General features: G+C 46.5%; 2 protein-coding genes and 1 non-coding gene across 4 annotated transcripts in view; 1 reads left to right on the forward strand and 2 right to left on the reverse strand.

Moving 5' to 3' along the window:
- NEMF (nuclear export mediator factor) overlaps positions 1-27118 on the reverse strand; it is a 191266-nt gene that overhangs the window by 131583 nt on the left and 32565 nt on the right. For both annotated transcript variants that reach the window (XM_063947548.1, XM_063947547.1), the window contains exons 12-13: positions 23686-23763; positions 22945-23153 (exon numbers count right to left, since the gene is read on the reverse strand). In XM_063947548.1, coding sequence (XP_063803618.1) covers positions 22945-23153; positions 23686-23763 — 287 coding nt within the window. The remainder of the gene's footprint in view (positions 1-22944; positions 23154-23685; positions 23764-27118) is intronic.
- LOC134980643 (protein kinase C delta type-like) lies at positions 8873-10694 on the forward strand. Its single transcript, XM_063947549.1, has one exon. The coding sequence runs from the start codon at positions 8998-9000 to the stop codon at positions 10465-10467; it is 1470 nt and encodes a 489-aa protein (XP_063803619.1). The 5' UTR covers positions 8873-8997; the 3' UTR covers positions 10468-10694.
- On the reverse strand, positions 26286-26399 carry LOC134981563 (U5 spliceosomal RNA). Its single transcript, XR_010190692.1, has one exon. It is a non-coding gene; the product is annotated as a U5 spliceosomal RNA (small nuclear RNA).

Below are 27118 nucleotides of genomic sequence, written 5' to 3' on the forward strand. Positions count from 1 at the left end.
CCCTATCGTAAGCTCCAAACAATGTGCATTCTCATATACCGTTTTCTTTTTCGGTTTCTTTCCTCTGGACGGGACCGGCCGAGTCACCCTACCCCTCACCGTTCATACTTTTCTTCCCCACCCCTGGTTTCTGATTGTGTGTCTCTGTTTCTTCCCTCTTCTTTTTCTCCCTCTGCTGATTTTTTCATTCTTATATTGTTTCATAATGTCTTAAATAAAAAATTGATGAGCATAAGTTTTGTCTAGATAGAAATTAGGCTCACACTACTTTGTCTATGTCAGTTCTTGATCACCCTTAAGGGTATGTTTAACATGTATTTATGACTCTGTACGTATAACCTGATACAATGCTATTGTCTGTTCCTGTTTGTATCTCATCTGCCTAATAAACAAATATTAAAAAAAACAAAAAACATTTATCACTTTCACATATACAGGAGGGCCATATATGACGTTTGGAAATTAAGTATTTTCATTCTTAACATATCTCCCAGCCATCTTATTTCGGGAGGACAGACCTGACTTGACATCCGTGTCCCACCATCACAATCGGCCAGGCAGTGGGGAAGTAAGTCATATGCACAACTGCTCTGCTATATATACAGTATATTGTGAATGGGCACCGGCAGCGATGCAGCAGACTCTGTCATTGTGCCAGAGTCTACTGCACATACATAGGTCCCTGGGAACCTGGAGCCCGCACCATGTTCCCCGGGGTGTCTGTTTGGATGGTCGACAGTCATTAGGTCGACCACTATCGGACGACATCGACATGGTCGATATGGGTACATGGTCAACACAAGAAAAGGAAACCAATCTGTCTCTTGGCGCTTAATTAAACAGAAAGATAACTACCAAGGTCAATTTGACTACAATTATAAAGCAGCTGCAGCGTATCAGTTTATGCCTGTGTGAGCATAAATAATAGTAACCGACCCCTGTTACTACAGAAAAGGACACTTAGACAAATATATATAGTTGCTCTGCGCTTAATACCATATGGTCCATAGGATGATTGAAAACACATTGTCAGGAATCTGCATTTTCCATAGCATAACTGCTGTGGAACTACAGGTTCCAGCAGTTCAGTTCTGTTCCAGTTCTCGTTTTCAGTCCTCTGCAGCCTGGAGTACATAGTGCTTCAACTAACTCACAGCTGATCTGGACACCAAATCCAGCTAGTATCTCCGCCTGCAGTTTGTGTCCAATCACTGCTGGGCAGGTGGTATAACTTCCAGTTTGTGGCTCTCTCACATCACCTTGGACAACACGTCACATCCCGTGAACAGGTGGCTCCTGTTTGCAATCCTCTGTCTTCAGAGATTTCCTTGTGTGTTAGACCTGTGGAACAACAGGTCCCAGGTTCCAGCAGTTCCGGTGTTCCTGTGGAACTACAAGTTCCAGCAATCACTCCAGCTCTCCTGCTACATTCGGTGTGTCAAGTCTCCAGTGGTTCCCTGTGTTCCAGTCTCCAGTGGTTCCCTGTGTTCCAGCCTCCAGTGGTTCCCTGTGTTCCAGCCTCCAGTGGTTCCCTGTGTTCCTGGATATTCTCCTGTACCTGTTACTCCGTGGAACTACAAGTACCAGCACCAGCAATACCTTTCTGGCTTCACACCTTCTACATCTGCAGTGTGCTCCAGCCTACAGCAGTAGAGACTCCCTCTCCAGGTGCATTCCGTCATCTCACCTGTGATTCAGCCTGCATGCTGATTGTGCATTTCCAACAGCACAGTGAACATTACCATCCAGTCTCCTGCATTTCTACCAGGTTTGCTACCATCATTTCACCTCTGCTGGCTCCACGTTTTAATTACTCTGGTTCCATTTCTGCATTACAAACTCTGCCATAGACTTTCAGTTTCAAACCATACTATTCCATTGCCGTTACCATTGTCATTTCCATTGCATTCGTTTGTTTACTTTCTGCTGCATTATTATCTGGACTTTTCTGTTATTAATAAATCTACATTGTGCACATGCGCAGAAACCCAGTACTGCCTCCTCACTTCATTCTTCCATCCTACCTCCACTGACCCACTAGCGCCCCCTCCGGGGACACAAACCAGACCGAACCTGACAGTTTGTCCAAGGCCCATGGACTCGGATGGTGGTCAGAATGTGGGGTCAGGGGCCTTACAAAATCTGGTCTCCCGTTTGGATGGTCAAGAGGCTGCGCAGCAGCAGATGTTCCAGTTCCTACAGGGAATGTCTATCCGTTTGGATACTTTGCAACAATCCCTTCCAAGTTCTGTTGTTTCTCCAGTTCCTGTTCAAGTCACTCCTGCTCCAGTCATTTCAACTTTCCCTGCACAATCCGTTCCTGTGGATGGCTGTTGCTCAAGTCAGTCCTATGGCAGTCCCTTCACAGCGAATTCTCCTGAGAGAGCGACTTCCTCCTTTGAAAGCTTCAAGACTCCTTTGTTGTCTGCTGTGAACTCTGAACCACTAAGCACTCTTTATCATCTATTGGAACAACTTCAAAGTCTCCTAACAAAAATCATTCCGATAATGCCAGAAATCCTGGGTGGTGCTTTAAACGCAGTGAAGAGTACTGCTCAAAGTATTGAGACTAGTGCGACCTCCGTGTCAACTTTTTTTCAAACTAAAGTCTCTCCTCTTGTGCAAAGAGAGGGCAGATTCCAGAGCTACCCGCGCTCCAAACTCACGGAAGCTGAACGCCGGCATCGCAAGCAGCTTCACCTCTGCTTTTACTGTGGAAGTTCTAGTCATCTTATTAAGGACTGTTCCTTCCGCAACTCAAAAGTTGGTGACAGGTCCCAACATCAAAGTGTTTTCACCTGCAAACCTTCCAACGTATCCTCTGCAGTTTCAAGTTCCTTTACCCGGGACAGGAGTGTCCAAAAAGTATACGATTGGGGTCCTGTGACAAATAGACCCAATCCCAAGTTCAGAAATCAACAGAGACTATCTATGTTACCCATAACTAAAGTAGTTTCTGTGCCCACAGCCCGAGAAGGGGCGTCCGTGCCTACAGCCCGAGAAGGGGCGTCCGTGCCTACAGCCCGAGAAGGGGCGTCCGTGCCTACAGCCCGAGAAGGGGCGTCCGTGCCTACAGCCCGAGAAGGGGTGTCCGTGCCTACAGCCCGAGAAGGGGCGTCCATGTCTACAGCCCGAGAAGGGGCATCCGTGTCTACAGCCCCAGGTGGGGCATCTGATGTTGTGACCCCAGTAGGGGTATCTGATGTTCAGGTTCCAGAAGTGGCATCCGGGCATGCAACTCAAAGAAGTGTGTCTGATCTAGTAACCCCAGGAGGGGTCTTTGGAGTTTCAGCCTCAAGTGAGGAATCCAGGGCCAAGATCCCAGGAGGAATTCTTAAAGCCACAGATACAGACATGAACTTTTGTTTGCCAACTTCAGAGAGTGCTACCAGCTCAGTACCACTCCAAAAGGGATCATTAGAACATCCGGATTCTGTCTATACAGAATCAAGTGTCAATGGACCTAGCCCGGTTCCAGCCGTCGGTCCAAAGTCTCCACTGGTTCCAGCCAGCCTGAGTGGCTCCAATGATGGGCTACCTCCTTCGGTTCCAGCCGATTCCAGAATCCTCGGAGCAAATCCGGTCCTGTCCGTCAGTCCGAGGACTCCACCGGTTCCTACCGCTTCAAGCTCTTCCGGACCCAATCCGGTCCCATCCGTCTGTCCGGATCAGCCTCCTCTGGTTCCAGCCAGCCCGAGTAGCTCTGTTTCCAATGCTGAGCTACCTCCTTCGGTTCCAGCCGATTCCAGTCTCTTTGTATCAAATCCGGTTCTATCCGTCAGTCTGAAGACTCCTGCGGTTCCAGCCGGTTCAAGCTTATCTGGACCCAATCCGGTCCCATCCGTCTGTCCAGATCAGCCTCTTACAGTTCAAGTCAATTCAAGTAGTCCTGGACAAATCCCTGTTCCATCCATTTGTCTAAAGTTGCCATCGGTCCCTGCCGATTCCAGTTCCTCTGAACCCGGTGTGGTTCTCTCCGGTGTTTCAAGTAAACAACTCCTGTCGCTATGTCCAGAGTCTACAGTTCTTGCAGATATTGCAGTTGCCTCAATCCAGATGGAGGCTCTAAGCATCTCACCCCAAGATGAAGCTTCTAGCGTTCGGTCAACCTCAGCTCAGAATTCCCGTCAGTCAATCCAGGAGATGACGTCCTCTCTCCACCCTCGAGCATTTCAAGTTGATTCTACTCCTGCTTCTGAATGCTTATTTCAGTCCTCAACTCTCAAGTGTCCTACATTGTCTTCCGAGACTTCAACTGACATTCAGCCTTCCAAGTGTCCACCAGATACAAAAGCTCCAGTCTACTTTGATGGTGACTATGCTCAGTTTCGTGCAGTGGCGAGCCAATACCTCGCTTTTACTGAGTCTGAACCTTCAGTGACTATTTCTCCAGCCAATGCAATCAGATACTTCCTCCTGTTCTTCAAAGGTAGAGCACTGGACTGGGCGAATCCTCTCATTGAATGTAAAGATCCGCTACTGAGTGATCTTCCCGCTTTCTGCGAAGCCGTAAAACAGGAGTTTGCTCCAAAGTTTATGCAGTCAAAGTCATCTGGACATTCCGGCCAATTTGTCAACAGTTTGTCTACTGCTAAATCCTCTCCAACATCTCTGTCTGTGCAAGATCAGGATACATTAGACCAAGCTATTAAAAATTTCCAAGCTGCAAAGTCAAGACAACGTACTCAGACTTTAGATTTGAAAGTTGCATATACTTCCGTGCCTCCATCCTACAGCAACACTTCTGAAAGTATTGACTCCCCAGATTCAACATCTGCTCAGTCTTCTGATCAGTCTTCCAGTTCTCAGTTTTTCGACTCAACTCCTTCCAAACACGAACAGGTTCTGTTGAATCAACGTATCAGAGATTTCAAGAATTACAGGAATTGGAGAGCTCCAGAACCAGTTCAAAGTCTACCATCTGTGGATGTAAGTATTGGCTATGCTGCCGTTACCCCTAGTCTTGGTGTCTCATATAGCTTCAAATTCACTGGTCCACAGATTGTCTCAGATTCTGTTGTTCCTAAACAAAAGGCTCCCATGACCACACTAGACCTGGACTCTGACTCTGAAAGTGAGTTTGTTGATGAAGACTCAAGTTACATTATGGGAGGTTCTATCCTTCCTAGCTATGCCTTTTCCCAGGAAGTAAATTCTGTCTCAAATGACCATGAATGGTCTACTTGTTCTGACGGGGAAAATCTGTCTTCTGAAGATGAAAGTTGGGAAGACTTTTGAGGACCTCTGCTTTTGTGTATTTCTAAGTTCTTTTTCAAGGTTCCTCCAAGTTCCAGCGTGGGTGTTCGGTGCCCACCCATAAAAGGAGGGGTACTGTCAGGAATCTGCATTTTCCATAGCATAACTGCTGTGGAACTACAGGTTCCAGCAGTTCAGTTCTGTTCCAGTTCTCGTTTTCAGTCCTCTGCAGCCTGGAGTACATAGTGCTTCAACTAACTCACAGCTGATCTGGACACCAAATCCAGCTAGTATCTCCGCCTGCAGTTTGTGTCCAATCACTGCTGGGCAGGTGGTATAACTTCCAGTTTGTGGCTCTCTCACATCACCTTGGACAACACGTCACATCCCGTGAACAGGTGGCTCCTGTTTGCAATCCTCTGTCTTCAGAGATTTCCTTGTGTGTTAGACCTGTGGAACAACAGGTCCCAGGTTCCAGCAGTTCCGGTGTTCCTGTGGAACTACAAGTTCCAGCAATCACTCCAGCTCTCCTGCTACATTCGGTGTGTCAAGTCTCCAGTGGTTCCCTGTGTTCCAGTCTCCAGTGGTTCCCTGTGTTCCAGCCTCCAGTGGTTCCCTGTGTTCCAGCCTCCAGTGGTTCCCTGTGTTCCTGGATATTCTCCTGTACCTGTTACTCCGTGGAACTACAAGTACCAGCACCAGCAATACCTTTCTGGCTTCACACCTTCTACATCTGCAGTGTGCTCCAGCCTACAGCAGTAGAGACTCCCTCTCCAGGTGCATTCCGTCATCTCACCTGTGATTCAGCCTGCATGCTGATTGTGCATTTCCAACAGCACAGTGAACATTACCATCCAGTCTCCTGCATTTCTACCAGGTTTGCTACCATCATTTCACCTCTGCTGGCTCCACGTTTTAATTACTCTGGTTCCATTTCTGCATTACAAACTCTGCCATAGACTTTCAGTTTCAAACCATACTATTCCATTGCCGTTACCATTGTCATTTCCATTGCATTCGTTTGTTTACTTTCTGCTGCATTATTATCTGGACTTTTCTGTTATTAATAAATCTACATTGTGCACATGCGCAGAAACCCAGTACTGCCTCCTCACTTCATTCTTCCATCCTACCTCCACTGACCCACTAGCGCCCCCTCCGGGGACACAAACCAGACCGAACCTGACACACATGCAATGTTATTAATAATTAATTTAATATAATACACTTTAAAACACAAAATATCAACCACAATAAAGAGTGCAAAGAGTATATATATATATATATATATATATATATATATAACCATATTAAATAAATTACATAGCAGAAATAGCTTCCCACTAGATATTAACCATTATTTTTTGTACATAATATTCAATATTGGTTATCAATTTTAACTTTTCCTGATAAGAGGTGGATCAGCCTAAAATGAATCAGTGCACTGATAAAATTCAATACGGGGTCTCAATTAGCAACAGTCCCGCAAATAGTCTAGGTTATTGTCCCCGGAGGTGCTAGTCCCGAGCACTATGAATATTGTTTTGATAAGTTTGATGATAGATTAGTAATGCAGTAAACCGGTATATATGCTCAAATCGTGAATGGATCACACCAAGCTCACCACCAAGACGCACTTGCACAATGTTCAAAAAGAGGGTCAGCAATAGTTGAATTGGAAGGAGCCGGCTGGGAGGCACCGGACGTCTCAGTTCTCCCCAGTGCTTATGCCGCTACCACTTCCAATAGCCACCCGATGCCGTCTAGCCGTGCGGGTGGATTGATGTCCAAATAACGAAGTGTCCCCGGGATGAGACAAGCAGTCACCAGTGGCCTCTGACGCGTTTCGCTCTTACCAGAGCTTTATTGAAGAGTGGACAATATGGTATTAAGCGCAGAGTAACTATATATTTTCAACACATGAAAAGGTCGACATGGCTTTTTCAAAAAATAGATTTTTACATTTTTTATACTTTATCATCCACCTGGGCTACGACTGGGAATAGTAACCTGTGCCGAGCGCAGCGGTAGTGAAGCGAGGCACCTTGCCCAAAGCATGCGAGGGGACGCAGTACATTAATTGGGGTTCCTGGTCATGCTACGGAAAAAGATGACACCAAAAACAGTTAAAAAAAACAAACCATGTAGACCTTTTCATGTGTCGACCTGTCATGTGTCGACCATTTGACCAAGTCGACTATGTCAATGTCGACCAACAGTGGTCAAACTAATGACTGTCGACCTTAACATGGTCGACCATTCATACCGGAACCGTTCCCGGGCGCATCTCTATTGCGCATGTGCGTATCACAGGAAAATAACCGCAGCGGCCATTTTCCTGTGAAATTTGCCACTCTGCAGCCAGCGCCAGCCTGATTGAGAGGAGAGTATAATAAATTAGGTGCAGGGTGTGTGCTGTGCGGTCCCATGTGCACTGTACACCTCGCACACATTATAGATAAGCCAGTGGGCGTGTACACAAGCCAAAGTGTGATTGGAGGCGATTGGAAGATGTAGACTAGTGCCACAGACATTCTTCCTCTGTGATTTGGCCATGACCACTGTCTTGACCCTCTCACGTCACATGTTGGAAGGTAATCTGTTCTGGTTTGATCTTGTTTTTTTTCGGGGGAGGGGGTGTTTAGGTGCAAACACACTTGCCGAGAAAATGAACGTTGTCGCTCAATTTCACCCTTCCTGAGTGACGTTGTTCACTTTCTCGGCAAGTGTGTATGCTGGTGACGTCGAGCGATGTGAGGCCCTGTGGGTCATTAATGGCCCTCGCTGTCAGCTGTGCATGCTGCCAGAGGCGTAACTAGGGTTTTTGTAGCCCAGGGCAAGATCAATAATGGCTCCCCCCCCCTTCCCTTTATTTCTAGTCAAATTTTTGCTGACACATGAAACACACAATCTCTTCCTTCGCAACAAACTCTGTACTGATGCTGATGCTGTTCACCATCTCTTGGCTCTTTCATACAGTTACACATGCCTACAAATAATTGGAAACCACCTTAAATGTGATTGTTCTTAATAATAGTTGCAATGGGGAAATAGAAGTGATTGCATGGTAATACTCCTGCCACCAGTTGAGATTAAGGGGCAGATTTATTAAGCTTGGTAAAAGTGATAAAGTGGAAGGTGATAATAGACCAGCCAGTCAGCTCCTTACTGCCATGTCAAACCCAGCCTGTTACATGGCAGTAAGGATCTGATTGGCTGGTCCTTTATCACCTTTCACTTTACTGAGCTTAATAAATCTGCCCCTAAGTCACTTAGTAAATAAATAGCTATTATTATTATCAATTATTTTTGAGGTGCTTAAATTGAAAAGGGAAATTGTTGGGGATAATGGGTATACGTGGTATAAACACGTAGATTCCCCAATAATTAGACTGTGTTACAGGCTTCTCTGGTCTGATATGACCGCAATACAGTCTAATCCCTCCTCGCAAATATCATATTTCTTATAAAATATTTCTTTTGATGTCTTAATATGGGCAGGTACATTTTACAGAGGTAGAATTAGGACACTTTCTACATAAATTACACAATTTAAAGTTTGGACAGGAAGAAACCTTCTTATACATCAACTGCCATAAAATGTAGATGATGTTTAGGACTAGGCTCAGCTGCACAATTGTGACATCACAGTCACTGCTGACATCACAGTCACTGCTGACATCACGCAGCTACTTCTACAGCTGCTAAAGCCCCTGAGTTCCAGTCTTCAGACGCTCTAGACTGAAGACACATCTTGCGTTATATTCTCTAAAGGGCCCTGTTCCTGTCGGATGACAAAACATGGGAACGAATAGGAGAAAGAAAATACGAGACAAAGCATGGAAATCCAGAGACAAGAGACAGAAAAGAAAGAAGTGCCGAGGAAAGCAGAACCGCAGAGGAAAGCAGGCAGGCCGGAACAACTCAGCAGCCAGAAAGGTGAGGAGATTTGTTGCACGATTACAGAGAGGATGGAACACGTTGGCAGCATTTCTGGAAAAGAAACAGGATCAATTCATAAAAGCATGTAACCGATGTCCCAGGTTTGGGCGCATGAGAAACGCTGACATTACTGAAGATCCAGGGGAAGGGTGCAGCCATATGGCAGGCCCGATTTCCCGTTCAGCGAACAAGATCACTAGGAAGGGATCACGAAGAAACTGGGACAGAATTGCAGCATTTCTAAAAAATAAAAAAAATAAAATCATAACAGCATTTAGAAGAGGCCGACCAGGCGCTACGCCCACCAGCCAACAAAGCACCGACACTGCCCCCTTAACGGTGGACAAATTCACTTTCCACTCAATACTTGGAGAGGGAGGCTACGGAAAAGTGCTGCTGGCAACAGACGCTCTTCGCAGGGAAAGAGTGGCAATTAAGATCTTAAAGAAGACAGCCCTAATAGAGGACGAGGGCAGCTTGGTCGAGTTTCGGGTCCTTCAGCTGGCACATCAGAGCAATTTCCTTACTCATGGATACGCAGCCTTCCAAACACATCGTTATCTATACTGTGTAATGGAACTGGCTAGTGGAGGAGATCTGTTAGATTTTTTTGAGACATCAGAGATGGACCTTCCCACAATAACATTTATAGCGGCGGAATTGGTTTGTGGATTACAGTTCATGCATTCTAAAGGAATAATTCACAGAGACATCAAAATGGAAAATGTTCTGCTGACCGCAGACGGCCATGTGAAGATCACAGACTTTGGTCTAGCCCTAATGAATGTGTATGGAGTAATTGATAATGCAGGCATTTGCGGGACACCTGGCTATTTTGCTCCAGAAATGATAACCCGCCAGCCATACAGTGCAGGTGTGGACTGGTTCGCATTTGGGGTTATATTATATATGCTCGCTACAGGATCGGATCCTTTCCCTGGAGAATCCGTGTCAGAGATAGCAGCAATGATCATTACAGAGGAACCATCATACGAAGGCCTTACTGGAGTAACAAAGGACTTTTTATCCAACCTCCTGTGTAAGGACCAGTTCCTCCGGCTTGGGGTAAATGGCGACGTGCGAGAACACCCCTTCTTCTCTTCTATTAACTGGGAAGAGGTAGAGAGTGGAAAAACAGCCTCCCCACTCACAGTGCTCAAGAACGCCATGGATCTAGATAAACAGAATATTCCTGTGCCCCACAGTGAAATTTTCAGACAACCAATTCCTGCCATGGACCAGGGGCTATTTGACAACATTCAATTTGTATGCCCTGTATGGAGAGAAACGTACCATAATGTGCCAATGCAATCAGATCTTATACCCTAGACATGCACTAGCGTAAAATAGAAACATCTGCAATCCTTAAAACATCTTGTTCCTGTTGCATCAGCTGCCTGTTCCAACCTCCAGTGCATCCCTCACTATACACTGTCTGCCGCCTGCCCTGACCTCGGCTACGTCTCTGGAAATGCACCTGACCCACCCCGGCTACGTCCCAGGAGATCTGCCTACTGCAATATAGTGGTAGGCTGGACATATAAGTTAGGGTAGGGCCTTGCAGAAAATTGGGGTCCCTTGACGATGGGCTGCAAGCTTAAATGTTTTGATCAAAATATGACAAAATACCCTCTGTTTTATTTGCTACATGCACACAGATTTGCAGTATATTATTGTTAGCACCGACAGCAAAACTTTTTTTGTATACAGATGTGTCCTGCTATCCTTGGGAGAGTGCAGCCTAGCGGGGCGCATGTGAACACATGCTTCCACTATGCTACAGACTTGAATAGGAGCCGGCACGCGCATGCGCCCGACTCCCATTTACTTCAAAGGGACCCGGCTGCGATGCAAACACTTGCGGCATACGGCAATGCATTTGCATCACGATCCAGCTACAGCGTGTTGCTATAGTCAGCAGCGCCACAACAGGGCACATCTGTACATATATGGCATTAATACTGCCATGTACACAATTGGTACAACCAAGCGCAGGCCTAGTGCTATCATGGCAGCTTTCAGTCACGGCTATAAAAGGCCTAGTTGGGTGCGGCTCACTAGCCAGCCCGGTATAGATGCTCCCCTCTGTATCTGGGAGGGGAGTACATGTAACTGCAATGTAATGGTGTGCTGGGCATATATGCTAGTGTGGAACAGAAACTTGCAGGAAATTGGGCTCCCTTGATGATGGGCTGCAAGCTTAAATATTTTGATCAAAATATGACCAAATCCCCAATGTTTTATTTACTACATACACACAGATGTGCAGTATATTATTATTAGTGCAGATAGCGAGAGTCTTAGTTTTGTATACACATTAATACTGCCACACAGCTGGTACCATGTACAAGATGCAGATCTGCTCTGGCAAAATACCTCAGGTAAGTATAAAGATGTACCAATGTGACACAATAATGGCAATAATATATAAATGTAATAGCAGCTGAATGAGCCTCCTCTGGAGAAAGCTGCCATCCTACTCCAGACGTCCACTTACACATTTACACCCACTGACTTACCCAGCTATATCATGCCCCCCCAGCACCCTGTACATACTTGTGCTGCTGACGGCAGTGGTACGGGCATCTATCAGGGTGGGGGGTTCTCTGCGTTGTAAGCAAAAAAAGCCAATCTTAAGAGAATAAGCACCCCCAGAAACCCCTCAAAAAGACTGTGCGTGCCTTATGTTACTGCTACAGCAATCCTTGCTAAAACAAATTATATTTTAATATATACACACACACTAATGTTTGCCCGTGTCTTTGTTCACATAGATATCTGCTATTGCTCAACGGAATTAATTTTACAAGGACATTAGCGCAATGTAATAGTGTGATTATATGTACACATTGGGCACGGTTCAGTTCGATGACAGTTGAATAGCGGCGGGAATTAGCTCCTGGGGCTATTCAATACAGCGCAGTGGTAAGTCGGAGAATGTCCGTTCTCCCAGATTAAACAGGGTGTTTTGTCGGGAGAATCAGCATTCTCCGACTTAAGTACCCTGTGCAACGCTGTTTCCGGGGGTGCGAGAAGAATCATGTCATTGGGCGTCACAGGGCGCTTTATTGAATAGCCTCGGGAGCTAATTCCTGGAACTATTCAATTATCATCAAATTGAATCGTGCCCATTGATCACAAAATTTCTTTGTAAATAATATATGCAGGGGATGCCGTGGCCTGTATTCTGACCGCCGACATCCCGGCCGCCAGAATATTCAACCCAACCCATGTAGGGTCTGCACATTCCAGATGGAAGGAGGGGGACAATGTCATAGTGGGCAAGTGTACCGCATATAAGTGGCAGTACACATCTGAAAGTGTACCGCATATAAGTGGCAGTACATATCTGAAAGTGTACCGCATATAAGTGGCAGTACATATCTGAAAGTGTACCGCATATAAGTGGCAGTACATATCTGAAAGTGTACCGCATATAAGTGGCAGTACACATCTGAAAGTGTACCGCATATAAGTGGCAGTACATATCTGAAAGTGTACCGCATATAAGTGGCAGTACATATCTGAAAGTGTACCGCATATAAGTGGCAGTACATATCTGAAAGTGTATCGTATATAAGTCGCAGTACACATCTGAAAGTGTACCGTATATAAGTGGCAGTACATATCTGAAAGTGTACCATATATAAGTGGCAGTACATATCTGAAAGTGTACCGCATATAAGTGGCAGTATATATATGACAGTGTACCGCATATAAGTGGCAGTACATATCTGAAAGTGTACCGCATATAAGTGGCAGTACATATCTGAAAGTGTACCGCATATAAGTGGCAGTACATACCTGAAAGTGTACCGCATATAAGTGGCAGTACACATCTGAAAGTGTACCGTATATAAGTGGCAGTACATATCTGAAAGTGTACCGCATATAAGTGGCAGTACATATCTGAAAGTGTACCGCATATAAGTGGCAGTACATATCTGAAAGCGTACCGCATATAAGTGGCAGTACATATCTGAAAGTGTACCGTATATAAGTGGCAGTACATATCTGAAAGTGTACCGCATATAAGTGGCAGTACATATCTGAAAGTGTACCGTATATAAGTGGCAGTACATATCTGAAAGTGTACTGCATATAAGTGGCAGTACATATCTGAAAGTGTACTGCATATAAGTGGCAGTACATATCTGAAAGTGTACCGCATATAAGTGGCAGTACCTATCTGAAAGTGTACCGCATATAAGTGGCAGTACATATCTGAATAGCAGGAGGGTACAGACTCGCCTAAACATGCAGGGTTACCTATTTCATGGTGTGTAGATTCAACATTTACAGATAAAAGACAGCATATGTTCCAATAATATGCCTCAACAAGCTGGTATAAGCAGACGTCATGTAATAACAAATGAGAACCTCTGTTTATGGAACCTGTGTTGTATGATGTCATAGCTAACACTGAAACACAATTCTGTGCTTAGATATAATGTTACACGGACGGAAAATGATACCAGAGTAATCTAGTGCTACATTTGTATCATATCACGCTAATCCTGAGATTACATTTATATCTTACTCTCTATAATCAGTGTTCTCATACAAGTTCTAAGAAATAAATAAGAAATGTTTACTTGACACTGGATGTTTAATAAGACAGATATAATATATGTATCAATTATTATAGCTGTGTTACATTATACTGCTCTTAAATCTATACCTGTACCCAACTGAAATTATTTTTATAACTAGTACTACAACAACTAAATAGGGTTTCAATATTCAGTTACCAGCTACTGTAACTTATATGGGCATGCAAAGTTGCTCTGCATATGTTTATATATTACTATTAGGAGACACATGAAATCATAAACCTATTGTGGCCCACAGATGACTGGTTGGTATATTTAATCTAACATTATATTTTATTGAGAGCCCAAAATTGGTGCAACAGGCCATTCGTGACCTGAATCACAATACCTATAACCTGTGCTATCACCAGTTCTGCAATATACTCCATATAGGGTGATTACTGCTAGTGGCAGAGATGGTTTCATTTCATTTTGACCATACATAAGTGAAATCAATCTGATATAACATGGCACAGAATGCCTCTGTCAGTAGGTGGATAATACCTTACTCATTTATTAACAGAACATATCAGGAAACTCAGAGTATTCCAAGCCACCGTCAGCAGACTTTCTCAGAGGACTATACCAATGGATACAAAGTGATAGATACCATCTGTACTCTTTGGGCGTGATTCAGATCTGATCGCTGGGCTGCTCACTTTGCTGTCCTGCGTTCAGATAGTCACCGCCTCCAGGGGGAGTGTAAATTCGCCGTGCAAGTGTGCGATCCCATGTGTACGCCGAGCTTCAAAAATCCACTGTGTTCAGTCTCTGCGCAGCCCAGGACTTACTCCTCCAGTGCGATGAGAACAGGCTGATCGGGGCCGGAGCTGACGTCAGACACCCTCCCTGAAAACGCTTGGTAACGCCTGTGTTTTTCCGGCCACTCCCCATAAATGTTCAGTTACCACCCACAAATGGCCTCCCCCTGTCAATCACCTTGCAAACACCTGTGCGTTTGGATTTTTCGCACCATCCTGACGCTGACCGGCGATGACCTTTTGTTGTTGTCTGACGCACGTGCGCATTGTGGTGCATAGAATGCGCAGTTAGGACCTTATCGCCTGCTGTGCAAAAATACACAGCATGGATCAGGTATGACTCAGGCCTTTTAGCTAATCAGTCTGCAGAATAGACGAGGCAAAGGGCAGCACAGTTAGTAGATGTATTATGGCTATGTGGATACCAGAGAACTTTTCAACATAAAGCAGTAATGGGCCCTACACACCGCGATGTGCTGCCGAGGTGCCCAACTGCCGATACGGCCGACCGGCAGTGCGCGCGCGACGGGGGGGTGACGGAGGGAGTGAAGTTTCTTCACTCCCCCGTCACCCGGCCCCATAGCCCTGCATGCTAATATGGACGAGATTGTTCATATTGGCTTGCAGGCATAAGCGACCCAGCACCAACGATGAACAATCGCGGGGCCGCACATCGTTCATCATTGGTGCCTACACACTGAAAAATATGAACAAGTTCTCGTTCATTAATGAACGAAAACTTTCATATTGTTCAGTTAGAATTTAACTGGTCAGATTGGTCTAAGTGGTCAGGGAACGGGGATGAATGACCCCAAATGCGCTCCCTCACGCCCGCCCGTCCTGTGCTGTCCTGTCCGCCCGCGGCCTGCCAACCCACACACAGAACTTGAAGTGTTCTCTGGCTGACCGCTGATGGAGTTCCGCAGGATCAGACAGTGGCCCACATAACAGTGACATTACTGAGCTGATGATGTGACCATCTGTCTCCTAAAAGTCCTAAAATATATATATATCCTATAGGAAGCCTATGATGGCCTCCCAACACCCCACACACCCAATGACGCTGCATTGGAGGAAATGCCACCAAATCCCGCTGCTACTGGCTGGGCGGCTTTAACTACCCCCTCCTTGGAAGAAGCTGGCATTCGCCCGGCGGAGTCTGCGTTCCCCTCCCAGTCCCAGTCCCGTGTGCAATTCAGGAAGCAGGGATGGCATACCACCGCCGCCGATACAGTACTAGTATGTACATTCTGGTTAAATAAAAAAACACTGCCACCGGCGCCATGTAATACTGCGCATACACTACCTGAACGGTGGCGCCCCCCTCTGCCGGGTCTCCACAGTGCCCAGGGCACATGCCCCCGCTCGCCCTGCCTTAGTTAAGCCTCCGCATGCTGCTCAATTTGGACTGTCATCCAAGAGCTGCATTCACGACCCGGCTGCAGCATGACGTCACTGAGCAATAAGGTCGTCATACCACTCAGTGTAAATACCCCGCCGCCGAACGCCCCGTCCCGTGAGGGGAAACACTAGGCGACGTCGCTCATAGAGTACAACTTGATTCCCTTTTAAAATAGGACTGGAAAATGTGAAATGTTATCCTAAGCACACCAAGCAACTCCACCTAACACATCGTATACTGTAGCTGCATCATTCTGGGAACTGCTGCTGTAAAAATGCTTTGGGCCACATTCTGTGGATCTATAGGAAAATCCTAGGGGGCATAGGCGGATCCAGGGGTGGGCACTCGGGCCCTTGCCCCCCGTCGTTTCTGACTTCTTTTTTCAGAAGGAGAACAGCAGCAGCACTACTGCTATTTCAGTCAGTCAGATTTGATAAAAGAGCCGGCAGGCACTAGGACCCACCGCTGCTCTAACAGCAAGTCCATGTGGTAACCAATGGGGATGCTGGAGCTGCAGCTCCAGCCTCCCCCTACTCACAGTGCAACCTACCTCCCCCATGGCCAGCCAGCCAGAGTCCAGCCCAGGCGTGGGGTTCAAATGCCAGCATCGAGTAAGACTGTTACTTATGACGGCGGAGAAGGCGCTTCCTCCTCCACTTCCCATGCTAGGTGCAGTCACACTCCGCTCAGCTTTGAGAAGGCGGCCTGTGTGATTGTGACAGGGCTGTCCTGCAGATGTCTTATGCTGCTTGTTGGAGATCCAGCTGGCTGCTTCTGCTAATCAAAGATGGGCAGTTCCTGTCCTGCAGTCTGAGTCTCAGTGCAGTGCCCAAAACAGGGTATGCTGCACCTGCCACCACCAACTTTAAACTATAATAATTATATTGTGCTGGTGTGCATTCCAGGCTCCCATAACTAATGGAACAGGTGACCAACATTTCAAGGCCCAATCAGCCTTTTCATCAGGGTGAAACATTGGCAATAAACCAGGATGCGCTCCTACAGCCAATCATTACCTGAAGGCGTATTCTGTGGGGCCACGCCCCCTGTGATACCACACCCCTTATCTGGGAGCACGCGTGCCTTAGGTGCATGTAAATAATAAGAATTTACTTACCGATAATTCTATTTCTCGTAGTCCGTAGTGGATGCTGGGAACTCCGTAAGGACCATGGGGAATAGCGGCTCCGCAGGAGACTGGGCACAAAAGTAAAGCTTTAGGACTACCTGGTGTGCACTGGCTCCTCCCCCTATGACCCTCCTCCAAGCCTCAGTTAGGATACTGTGCCCGGACGAGCGTACACAATAAGGAAGGATTTTTGAATCCCGGGTAAGACTCATACCAGCCACACCAATCACACCGTACAACTTGTGATCTGAACCCAGTTAACAGCATGATAACAGAGGAGCCTCTGGAAAGATGGCTCACAACAACAATAACCCGATTTAGTTAACAATAACTATGTACAAGTATTGCAGACAATCCGCACTTGGGATGGGCGCCCAGCATCCACTACGGACTACGAGAAATAGAATTATCGGTAAGTAAATTCTTATTTTCTCTGACGTCCTAGTGGATGCTGGGAACTCCGTAAGGACCATGGGGATTATACCAAAGCTCCCAAACGGGCGGGAGAGTGCGGATGACTCTGCAGCACCGAATGAGAGAACTCCAGGTCCTCCTCAGCCAGGGTATCAAATTTGTAGAATTTAGCAAACGTGTTTGCCCCTGACCAAGTAGCTGCTCGGCAAAGTTGTAAAGCCGAGACCCCTCGGGCAGCCGCCCAAGATGAGCCCACCTTCCTTGTAGAATGGGCATTTACAGATTTTGGCTGTGGCAGGCCTGCCACAGAATGTGCAAGCTGAATTGTACTACAAATCCAACGAGCAATAGTCTGCTTCGAAGCAGGAGCACCCAGCTTGTTGGGTGCATACAAGATAAACAGCGAGTCAGATTTTCTGACTCCAGCCGTCCTGGAAACATATATTTTCAGGGCCCTGACAACGTCTAGCAACTTGGAGTCCTCCAAGTCCCTAGTAGCCGCAGACACCACAATAGGTTGGTTCAGGTGAAACGCTGACACCACCTTAAGGAGAAACTGAGGACGAGTCCTCAATTCCGCCCTGTCCGAATGGAAAATCAGATAGGGGCTTTTGCAGGATAAAGCCGCCAATTCTGACACTCGCCTGGCCGAAGCCAGGGCCAACAGCATGGCCACTTTCCATGTGAGATATTTTAAATCCACAGATTTAAGTGGTTCAAACCAATGTGATTTGAGGAACCCCAAAACTACATTGAGATCCCAAGGTGCCACTGGAGGCACAAAAGGAGGCTGTATATGCAGCACCCCCTTGACAAACGTCTGAACTTCAGGAACTGAAGCCAGTTCTTTCTGGAAGAAAATCAACAGGGCCGAAATCTGAACCTTAATGGATCCCAATTTGAGGCCCATAGACACTCCTGTTTGCAGGAAATGCAGGAATCGACACAGTTGAAATTCCTCCGTTGGGGCCTTCCAGGCCTCGCACCACGCAACATTTTCGCCAAATGCGGTGATAATGCTTTGCGGTTACATCCTTCCTGGCTTTGATCAGGGTAGGGATGACTTCCTCCGGAATGCCTTTTTCCTTCAGGATCCAGCGTTCAACCGCCATGCCGTCAAACGCAGCCGCGGTAAGTCTTGGAACAGACAGGGTCCTTGCTGGAGCAGGTCCCTTCTTAGAGGCAGAGGCCACGGGTCCTCTGTGAGCATCTCTTGAAGTTCCGGGTACCAAGTCCTTCTTGGCCAATCCGGAGCCACGAGTATACTTCTTACTCCTCTCCGTCTTATAATTCTCAGAACCTTGGGTATGAGAGGCAGAGGAGGGAACACATACACTGACTGGTACACCCACGGTGTTACCAGAGCGTCCACAGCTATTGCCTGAGGGTCCCTTGACCTGGCGCAATACCTGTCCAGTTTTTTGTTGAGGTGGGGCCATCATGTCCACCTTTGGTTTTTCACAACGGTTTACAATCATGTGGAAGACTTCTGGATGAAGTCCCCACTCTCCCGGGTGGAGGTCGTGCCTGCTGAGGAAGTCTGCTTCCCAGTTGTCCACTCCCGGAATGAACACTGCTGACAGTGCTATCACATGATTTTCCGCACAGCGAAGAATCCTTGCAGCTTCTGCCATTGCCCTCCTGCTTCTTGTGCCGCCCTGTCTGTTTACGTGGGCGACTGCCGTGATGTTGTCCGACTGGATCAACACCGGCTGACCTTGAAGCAGAGGTCTTGCTAGGCTTAGAGCATTGTAAATGGCCCTTAGCTCCAGGATATTTATGTGAAGTGATGTCTCCAGGCTTGACCACAAGCCCTGGAAATTCCTTCCCTGTGTGACTGCTCCCCAGCCTCGCAGGCTGGCATCCGTGGTCACCAGGACCCAGTCCTGAATGCCGAATCTGCGGCCCTCTAGAAGATGAGCACTCTGCAACCACCACAGGAGAGACACCCTTGTCTTTGGTGACAAGGTTATCCGCTGATGCATCTGAAGATGCGACCCGGACCATTTGTCTAGCAGATCCCACTGGAAAGTTCTTGCGTGGAATCTGCCAAATGGGATTGCTTCGTAGGAAGCCACAATTTTTCCCAGGACCTTTGTGCATTGATGCACTGACACTTGGCCTGGTTTTAGGAGGTTTCTGACTAGTTCGGATAACTCCCTGGCTTTCTCCTCCGGGAGAAACACCTTTTTCTGGACTGTGTCCAGGATCATCCCTAGGAATAGAAGACGTGTCGTCGGGATCAGCTGCGATTTTGGAATATTGAGAATCCAACCGTGCTGCCGCAACACTACCTGAGATAGTGCTACCCCGACTTCCAACTGTTCCCTGGATCTTGCCCTTATCAGGAGATCGTCCAAGTAAGGGATAACTAAAACTCCCTTCCTTCGAAGGAGTATCATCATTTCGGCCATTACCTTGGTAAAGACCCGGGGTGCCGTGGACAATCCAAACGGCAGCGTCTGAAACTGATAGTGACAGTTCTGTACCACAAACCTGAGGTACCCTTGGTGAGAAGGGTAAATTGGGACATGGAGGTAAGCATCCTTGATGTCCAGAGACACCATATAATCCCCTTCTTCCAGGTTCGCAATCACTGCTCTGAGTGACTCCATCTTGAATTTGAACCTCTGTATGTAAGTGTTCAAGGATTTTAGATTTAAAATCGGTCTCACCGAGCCGTCCGGCTTCGGTACCACAAACAGCGTGGAATAATACCCCTTTCCCTGTTGCAGGAGGGGTACCTTGATTATCACCTGCTGGGAATACAGCTTGTGAATGGCTTCCAATACCGCCTCCCTGTCGGAGGGAGACGTCGGTAAAGCAGACTTTAGGAAACGGCGAGGGGGAGACGTCTCGAATTCCAATTTGTACCCCTGAGATACCACCTGAAGGATCCAGGGGTCCACTTGCGAGTGAGCCCACTGCGCGCTGAAATTCTTGAGACGGGCCCCCACCGTGCCTGAGTCCGCTTGTAAAGCCCCAGCGTCATGCTGAGGACTTGGCAGAGGCGGGAGAGGGCTTCTGTTCCTGGGAACTGGCTGTTTGCTGCAGCCTTTTCCCTCTCCCTCTGCCACGGGGCAGAAAAGAGGAACCTTTTGCCCGCTTGCCCTTGTGGGGCCGAAAGGACTGCGCCTGATAATACGGCGTCTTCTTATGTTGAGAGGCTACCTGGGGTAAAAATGTGGATTTCCCAGCAGTTGCCGTGGCTACCAGGTCTGATAGACCTACCCCAAATAACTCCTCCCCTTTATAAGGCAATACTTCCATATGCCTTTTGGAATCCGCATCCCCTGACCACTGTCGTGTCCATAACCCTCTTCTGGCAGAAATGGACAGCGCACTTACTCTTGATGCCAGTCGGCAGATATCCCTCTGTACATCACGCATATATAGAAATGCATCTTTTAAATGCTCTATAGTCAGTAATATACTGTCCCTGTCTAGGGTATCAATATTGTCCGTCAGGGAATCCGACCAAGCCACCCCAGCACTGCACATCCAGGCTGAGGCGATTGCTAGTCGCAGTATAACTCCCGTGTGAGTGTATATACATTTTAGGATATTTTCCTGCTTTCTGTCAGCAGGTTCCTTAAGGGCGGCCGTCTCAGGAGAGGGTAGTGCCACCTGTTTAGACAAGTGTGTGAGCGCTTTATCCACCCTAGGGGGTGTTTCCCAACGTGCCCTATCCTCTGGCGGGAAAGGGTATGATGCCAATAACCTTTTAGGAATTATCAGTTTTTTATCGGGGGAAACCCACGCTTCATCACACACTTCATTTAATTCCTCCGATGCAGGAAAAACTACAGGCAGTTTTTTCTCACCAAACATAATACCCTTTTTAGTGGTACTTGTATTATCATAAATATGTAAAACATTTTTCATTGCCTCAATCATGTAACGTGTGGCCCTACTGGAAGTCACATTCGTCTCTTCATCGTCGACACTGGAGTCAGTATCCGTGTCGGCGTCTGTGTCTGCCATCTGAGGTAACGGGCGTTTTAGAGCCCCTGATGGCCTTTGAGACGCCTGGACAGGCACAAGCTGAGTAGCCAGCTGTCTCATGTCGTCAACTGTCTGTCGTAAAGAGCTGACACTGTCACGTAATTCCTTCCATAAGCCCATCCACTCAGGTGTCGACTCCCTAGGGGGTGACATCTCTATTACAGGCAATTGCTCCGCCTCCACATCATTTTCCTCCTCAAACATGTCGACACAATCGTACCGACACACCGCACACACACAGGGAATGCTCTGATAGAGGACAGGACCCCACTAGCCCTTTGGGGAGACAGAGGGAGAGTATGCCAGCACACACCAGAGCGCTATATATACACAGGGATACCACTATATAATGTGTTTTTCCCTTTATAGCTGCTGATATTATCAAACTGCGCCAAATTAGTGCCCCCCCCCTCTCTTTTTACCCTTTTCTGTAGTGCAGGACTGCAGGGGAGAGTCAGGGAGACGTCCTTCCAGCGGAGCTGTGATGGAAAATGGCGCCAGTGTGCTGAGGAGATAGGCTCCGCCCCCTTCTCGGCTGACTTTTCTCCCGCTTTTTGCTGAATTCTGGCCGGGGTTAAAATACATCCATATAGCCCTGGGGGTTATATGTGGTGTATTTTCGCCAGCCAAGGTGTTTATATTGCTGCTCAGGGCGCCCCCCCCTAGCGCCCTGCACCCTCAGTGACCGGAGTGTGAAGTGTGCCTGAGGAGCAATGGCGCACAGCTGCAGTGCTGTGCGCTACCTTGTTGAAGACGGATGTCTTCTGCCGCCGATTTACCGGACCTCTTCTTGCTTCTGGCTCTGTAAGGGGGCCGGCGGCGCGGCTCTGGGACCGGACTCCGAGGCTGGGCCTGTGTTCGGTCCCTCTGGAGCTAATGGTGTCCAGTAGCCAAGAAGCCCAAGCTGGCTGCAAGCAGGCAGGTTCGCTTCTACTCCCCTTAGTCCCTCGATGCAGTGAGCCTGTTGCCAGCAGGTCTCACTGAAAATAAGAAACCTAAAACTAACTTTTTCTAAGAAGCTCAGGAGAGCCCCCTAGATTGCACCCTGCTCGGTCGGGCACAAAAATCTAACTGAGGCTTGGAGGAGGGTCATAGGGGGAGGAGCCAGTGCACACCAGGTAGTCCTAAAGCTTTACTTTTGTGCCCAGTCTCCAGCGGAGCCGCTATTCCCCATGGTCCTTACGGAGTTCCCAGCATCCACTAGGACGTCAGAGAAATAACTATTACCGTTCCCCTAATATGGTGCCCCCCCTTTCATTTTCTTCCGGATCCGCCCCTGCACACATATAATGCACACTTGTGCCACATACCTCAGCAGCATGGTGATATACACAAAAAAAGGCTCACTGGTACCTCAGCAGCATGGTGATATGATCTATACATACAATGCACACATGTGCCACGTACCTTAGCAGCATGGTGATATACACAAAAAAGTCTCACTGGTACCTCAGCAGCATGATGATATGATCTATACATATAATGCACACATGTGCCACGTACCTTAGCAGCATGGTGATATGATTTGTTTGCAGCTTCAGTTCTTTGATTGTGAGAGCAACAGGGTCTCCCTGAACTTGCGCCTCCTTAACAATGACCCCAATCTCAGTCCAGTCAATCTGATTGGCCAGAGCACTGCGAACGACCTGTAATGCTCGATCCACAATGTCCAGGTTCATCTCAATAAGTTCTCCTTTAGCTTTGTCAATTTCCTACAGAAGGAGTGATTATGTTATTGGAGTCATGTTATGATTTTAAGTATCAAGTAAAGTGGATCCAATATCTACATGCAGCAGGAGGCAGCCATTTTGCCGGCTGAATTAGTCACAATATGGCTGCCTCTAGTGCACCCTTAGGTTTAGACTGGTGTGCCTAGATGCACGCCTTTACAAATTACAAGTGCTCCCACCACCTATCACCTCAGAACCCACCCTTTTCAGTAAGTTAAACATTTCCCTTTTTCTACTTATACACTGCTTGTATTAGCCTAATTTATGACTTAATCATGAGTGAAAATACAGAGAATATATGTAATCTTTTTAATTTGTTCCATTCATTTTAAACAGAAAAGCTCATGCTATGCTCTAAAATAGGGGGTGGAGCAGGGGGATCCTAGACTACAGATATTGGCTATACATGAAATCAAGAAGGTGCACTATTTTTCTAGATGTGGTAGTAACCTCAGTGTGAGAGCACCTACACAATGCACAATGTATGACAGCGCCACCTTGTGGATACACCTACCTGAGCATGGTGCAGAGATTCCAGCCTCTCCACATGATCTTTACGCACATTTTCTAACTTCTTCAAAGCTTGTTTCTCCTGTAGGTATCAGTGAAAATTAAGTAATTTTACCTTGAGGTAAATTTATAAATCTGTATTTCTTTTTGAAATATTGTATGAACCTATCACCTAGAATTACAACAGCAGAGTTAGCCATTTTGATAGGTGGGCTCACCATTCATAATTTGAAGTCTACCCATCAATTTGTGAATTGTTAAGTCTGCATTGGAAGACTGGTCCACCCACAAAATGGCTGCCACGCTGTGTCTTATTTAGGTCACTGGTCCCAGTGATAGGCTACACTCTCGTGAACTTTGGTTCAGCTTCAATATTGCTGCCTCCACTGTGTTAAAAAGCTGTGGAACATTAAAAATAGGATTTTGGTACTTACCAGGTAAATCCTTTTCTTTGAATCCATAGGGGGCACTGGAGTACTCTTGGGATATGGACGGGCGTAGCCGAACAAAGGCACTGAATATTTAAATTTAGGACTCTTCCCCCCCCTCCATATCCCCGAGTACCTCAGTGTACTCTCTCAGTGTTTTTTTACTGAGCGAACAGGAACGATATAGAGAGGTTGACCATGGAGAATACCTATAACATAACGGACAACAACAATGTTGACCCATAACCTTACTGTCAACTAAACAGTTGACACCATAACCGATAGAACTTTATAATTTGAACCAATCGGTGAAAATGTGTTACCATAAGCTCCTCTGAGCTTAATATCAATCAAGTAAAACTTGTTACCCTAAGCTCCCTTGAGCTTAAAACAACCCAGGTAAAACTGCTCTGGGTGGGCGTCCAGTGCCCCCTATGGATTCAAAGAAAAGGATTTACCTGGTAAGTACCAAAATCCTATTTTCTTTATCATCCACTAGGGGTCACTGGAGTACTCTTGGGACGTACCAAAGCTTCCCTCGTGGGCGGGAGAGCTGTTTGATACTTGTAACAGTAGGCAGCCCAAAGCTAGATGCTGATGGCGCCACCATTTATAACGTGTAAACGTGCACAAACGTGGTGCACATGAAGGCTATATAGCCGCGTTTTAGACGCTCCACGACCCACTGGGTCTGACATTCCCACAGAACCTGTGGGATGAGCTATTACTGACGTAGGCGATTGTAACTTAGCCTTAAAGTAAGCCTGACTTGTAGTCATTATTATTACCCAACTGGATAATGTCTGCTGAGAAACTGGCTAACCCCAGTTGGCAGTATCATAGAGAACAAACAACGGATTCATATCACGCACTGTTGACGTTCGGGACATATATAAACGCGTAATGCGTGTACCACATTCAGAATTCTAGAATGTGCTGTCCACACAGGAACCCCTATTGGTATATTGATGTGAAGAATACGAAAGCGTGATTCGTCCGAAGATCTGCTTTGTCATGAGAAAACTCAAATACGGTGGCTTGGAATACAAGGCACCCAAATATGAAAACAAAACCCTTGCCGAAGCCAAGGCTAGAAGAAAAATGTTTTCCAAAGTGAGAAACTTAATTCCCATTTGTTGAAAAGGTTCAAAATATGAAAACTGTAAGAAATCTGAACCCAACTGCAAGTCGCCTGGCGCTGTAGGTGGGATAAATAGAGTCTGAACTTTGATGACACCTTGTAGAAAGATGTGTACAGACGCAAATAGAGGCAAACGTCTTTGAAAATAAGTTTACCACACAGATACCTGCACTCTTAGTGCAGATCAACTCAGTTTTCCATCCCACCCCGTTTAACAGAATACGGGTAACTTGAAGGATGATGTTGGAAACTTCCGAGGTTTACAACCTATGTAAGCACACGAAATTTTGTAATAATGAGCTGCCTTAAGCGGCTTACTATTTCGTAACATGGTTGGTATAACCGATACTGTAATGCTCTATTTCTTAAGAGGGCGGTCTGAACCCTCACCCCGTCAACCGCAGCTGCGGTACATAGATAATAGGTACATAGGTAACTATGGGTAAACTAACGTTCCCTGATGTAACAGGTTGGACGTATTATGAGCGGGCCAAGATCGTGTGCAAGTATTCCTTGAAAATTCGAGAAGCAAACTTCTCCGAAACCCATGAGATACCACCAGTATGACTGTGACAAACTGTCTTATGATCCGTTTTGGCAACGGAGAGAGCAGCGGAAAATGGTGGAGCCAGATACACGATGCTGAATGACCACATGAATGTGAGAGACTCCACCGCCACTGCCCTTGTGATCTGTTTTGTACACATACTGAGCTTTTCTAATTGTGGCGAGATGCCATCATGTATACTTGAGGGTAACCCCCTTCTGTGGACTCACATATGACACACCTCTGGATTTAATGTCCAGTTTTCAGGATCCAAATCCTGACGGGTGAGATCCTCTGTCTAACAGATGTCCACTCACGGAATGATCTCTTGACATTTTCACATAATGGTGTTCTGAGCCATTGAGGATTTGAGTCACATGCCGCATTGCCATGCGGCTTCTTGGTTCTCATGCCGCATTGCCATGCGGCTTCTTGGTTCTCACTGGTTGTTGTGTATGCAACTGCCGTTGCCTTGTTTGACTGCTTAAGGCCAGCGTGAGGCAGGCATCAAAAATTTACATGAAACTCACGGTTGTTCCTCTCCACGGAAATCTTTAGTAAAAGGCGAAAGATTTATTCGTTCTGAAGAGAAACCAGAGTATATCCCTGGTCAGACTGAAAGCGAATCATGTATTGCATTGTAAAATGCACAGAGTTCTAGGACATTTATCGACCGCAATCTGTCGTGTTTTAGAACCTTTGTCGCTGATTTTAACTACAAATCCTGACCCTCTGCGCCTGTCGTCCAGAGTATATGCACCCTTGTCCCTCTGTGGGAAACGCGAGTGAAGGGTGGCGAACTAAATTGAAAACACATCTTTATTCTTAATAGGTGAATACACCAATGTACCGCTAGTGTGCGTGTTTTGTGCTAATTACTAGATGTACATTTGTTCTTGCTGGTGTAGTAGGTAAAAGTCTTTGATTTACCGTATTTATAATCTTACCTAGGAATTGACATCGTTTAGACGGAATTAGATGCGATTGTTTTCGAACTTGATCTGCTACCGCAGTATACCTTAGTAGCGCAAGTTAGAGGAACTTTGTTGAGACAGAGTTCTTATGTGAGATGAGCTATCATCCCAACATCACTTTGGTAAATACCCAAAGCGATAAGCAACGGTAGACATGAAATGGTTAATGGTTGTGGCGATTTGCAAACGCTAGAACCTGTGATGAACAAACCGGACTGGGTAAATACGCATTGTGAAGATCAAATGCAATTATGCAAATTTTGTGGCTCCAATAAGCAAATACTAACCGCAGAAAATCCATTTTCTAACTGTAGTAAATGACTTGCTGATTGATATTGCGACGGAGC

Source organism: Pseudophryne corroboree, chromosome 12 (genome assembly GCF_028390025.1).
Source record: "Pseudophryne corroboree isolate aPseCor3 chromosome 12, aPseCor3.hap2, whole genome shotgun sequence".
In the NCBI taxonomy this organism is placed as follows: Eukaryota; Metazoa; Chordata; class Amphibia; order Anura; family Myobatrachidae; genus Pseudophryne; species Pseudophryne corroboree.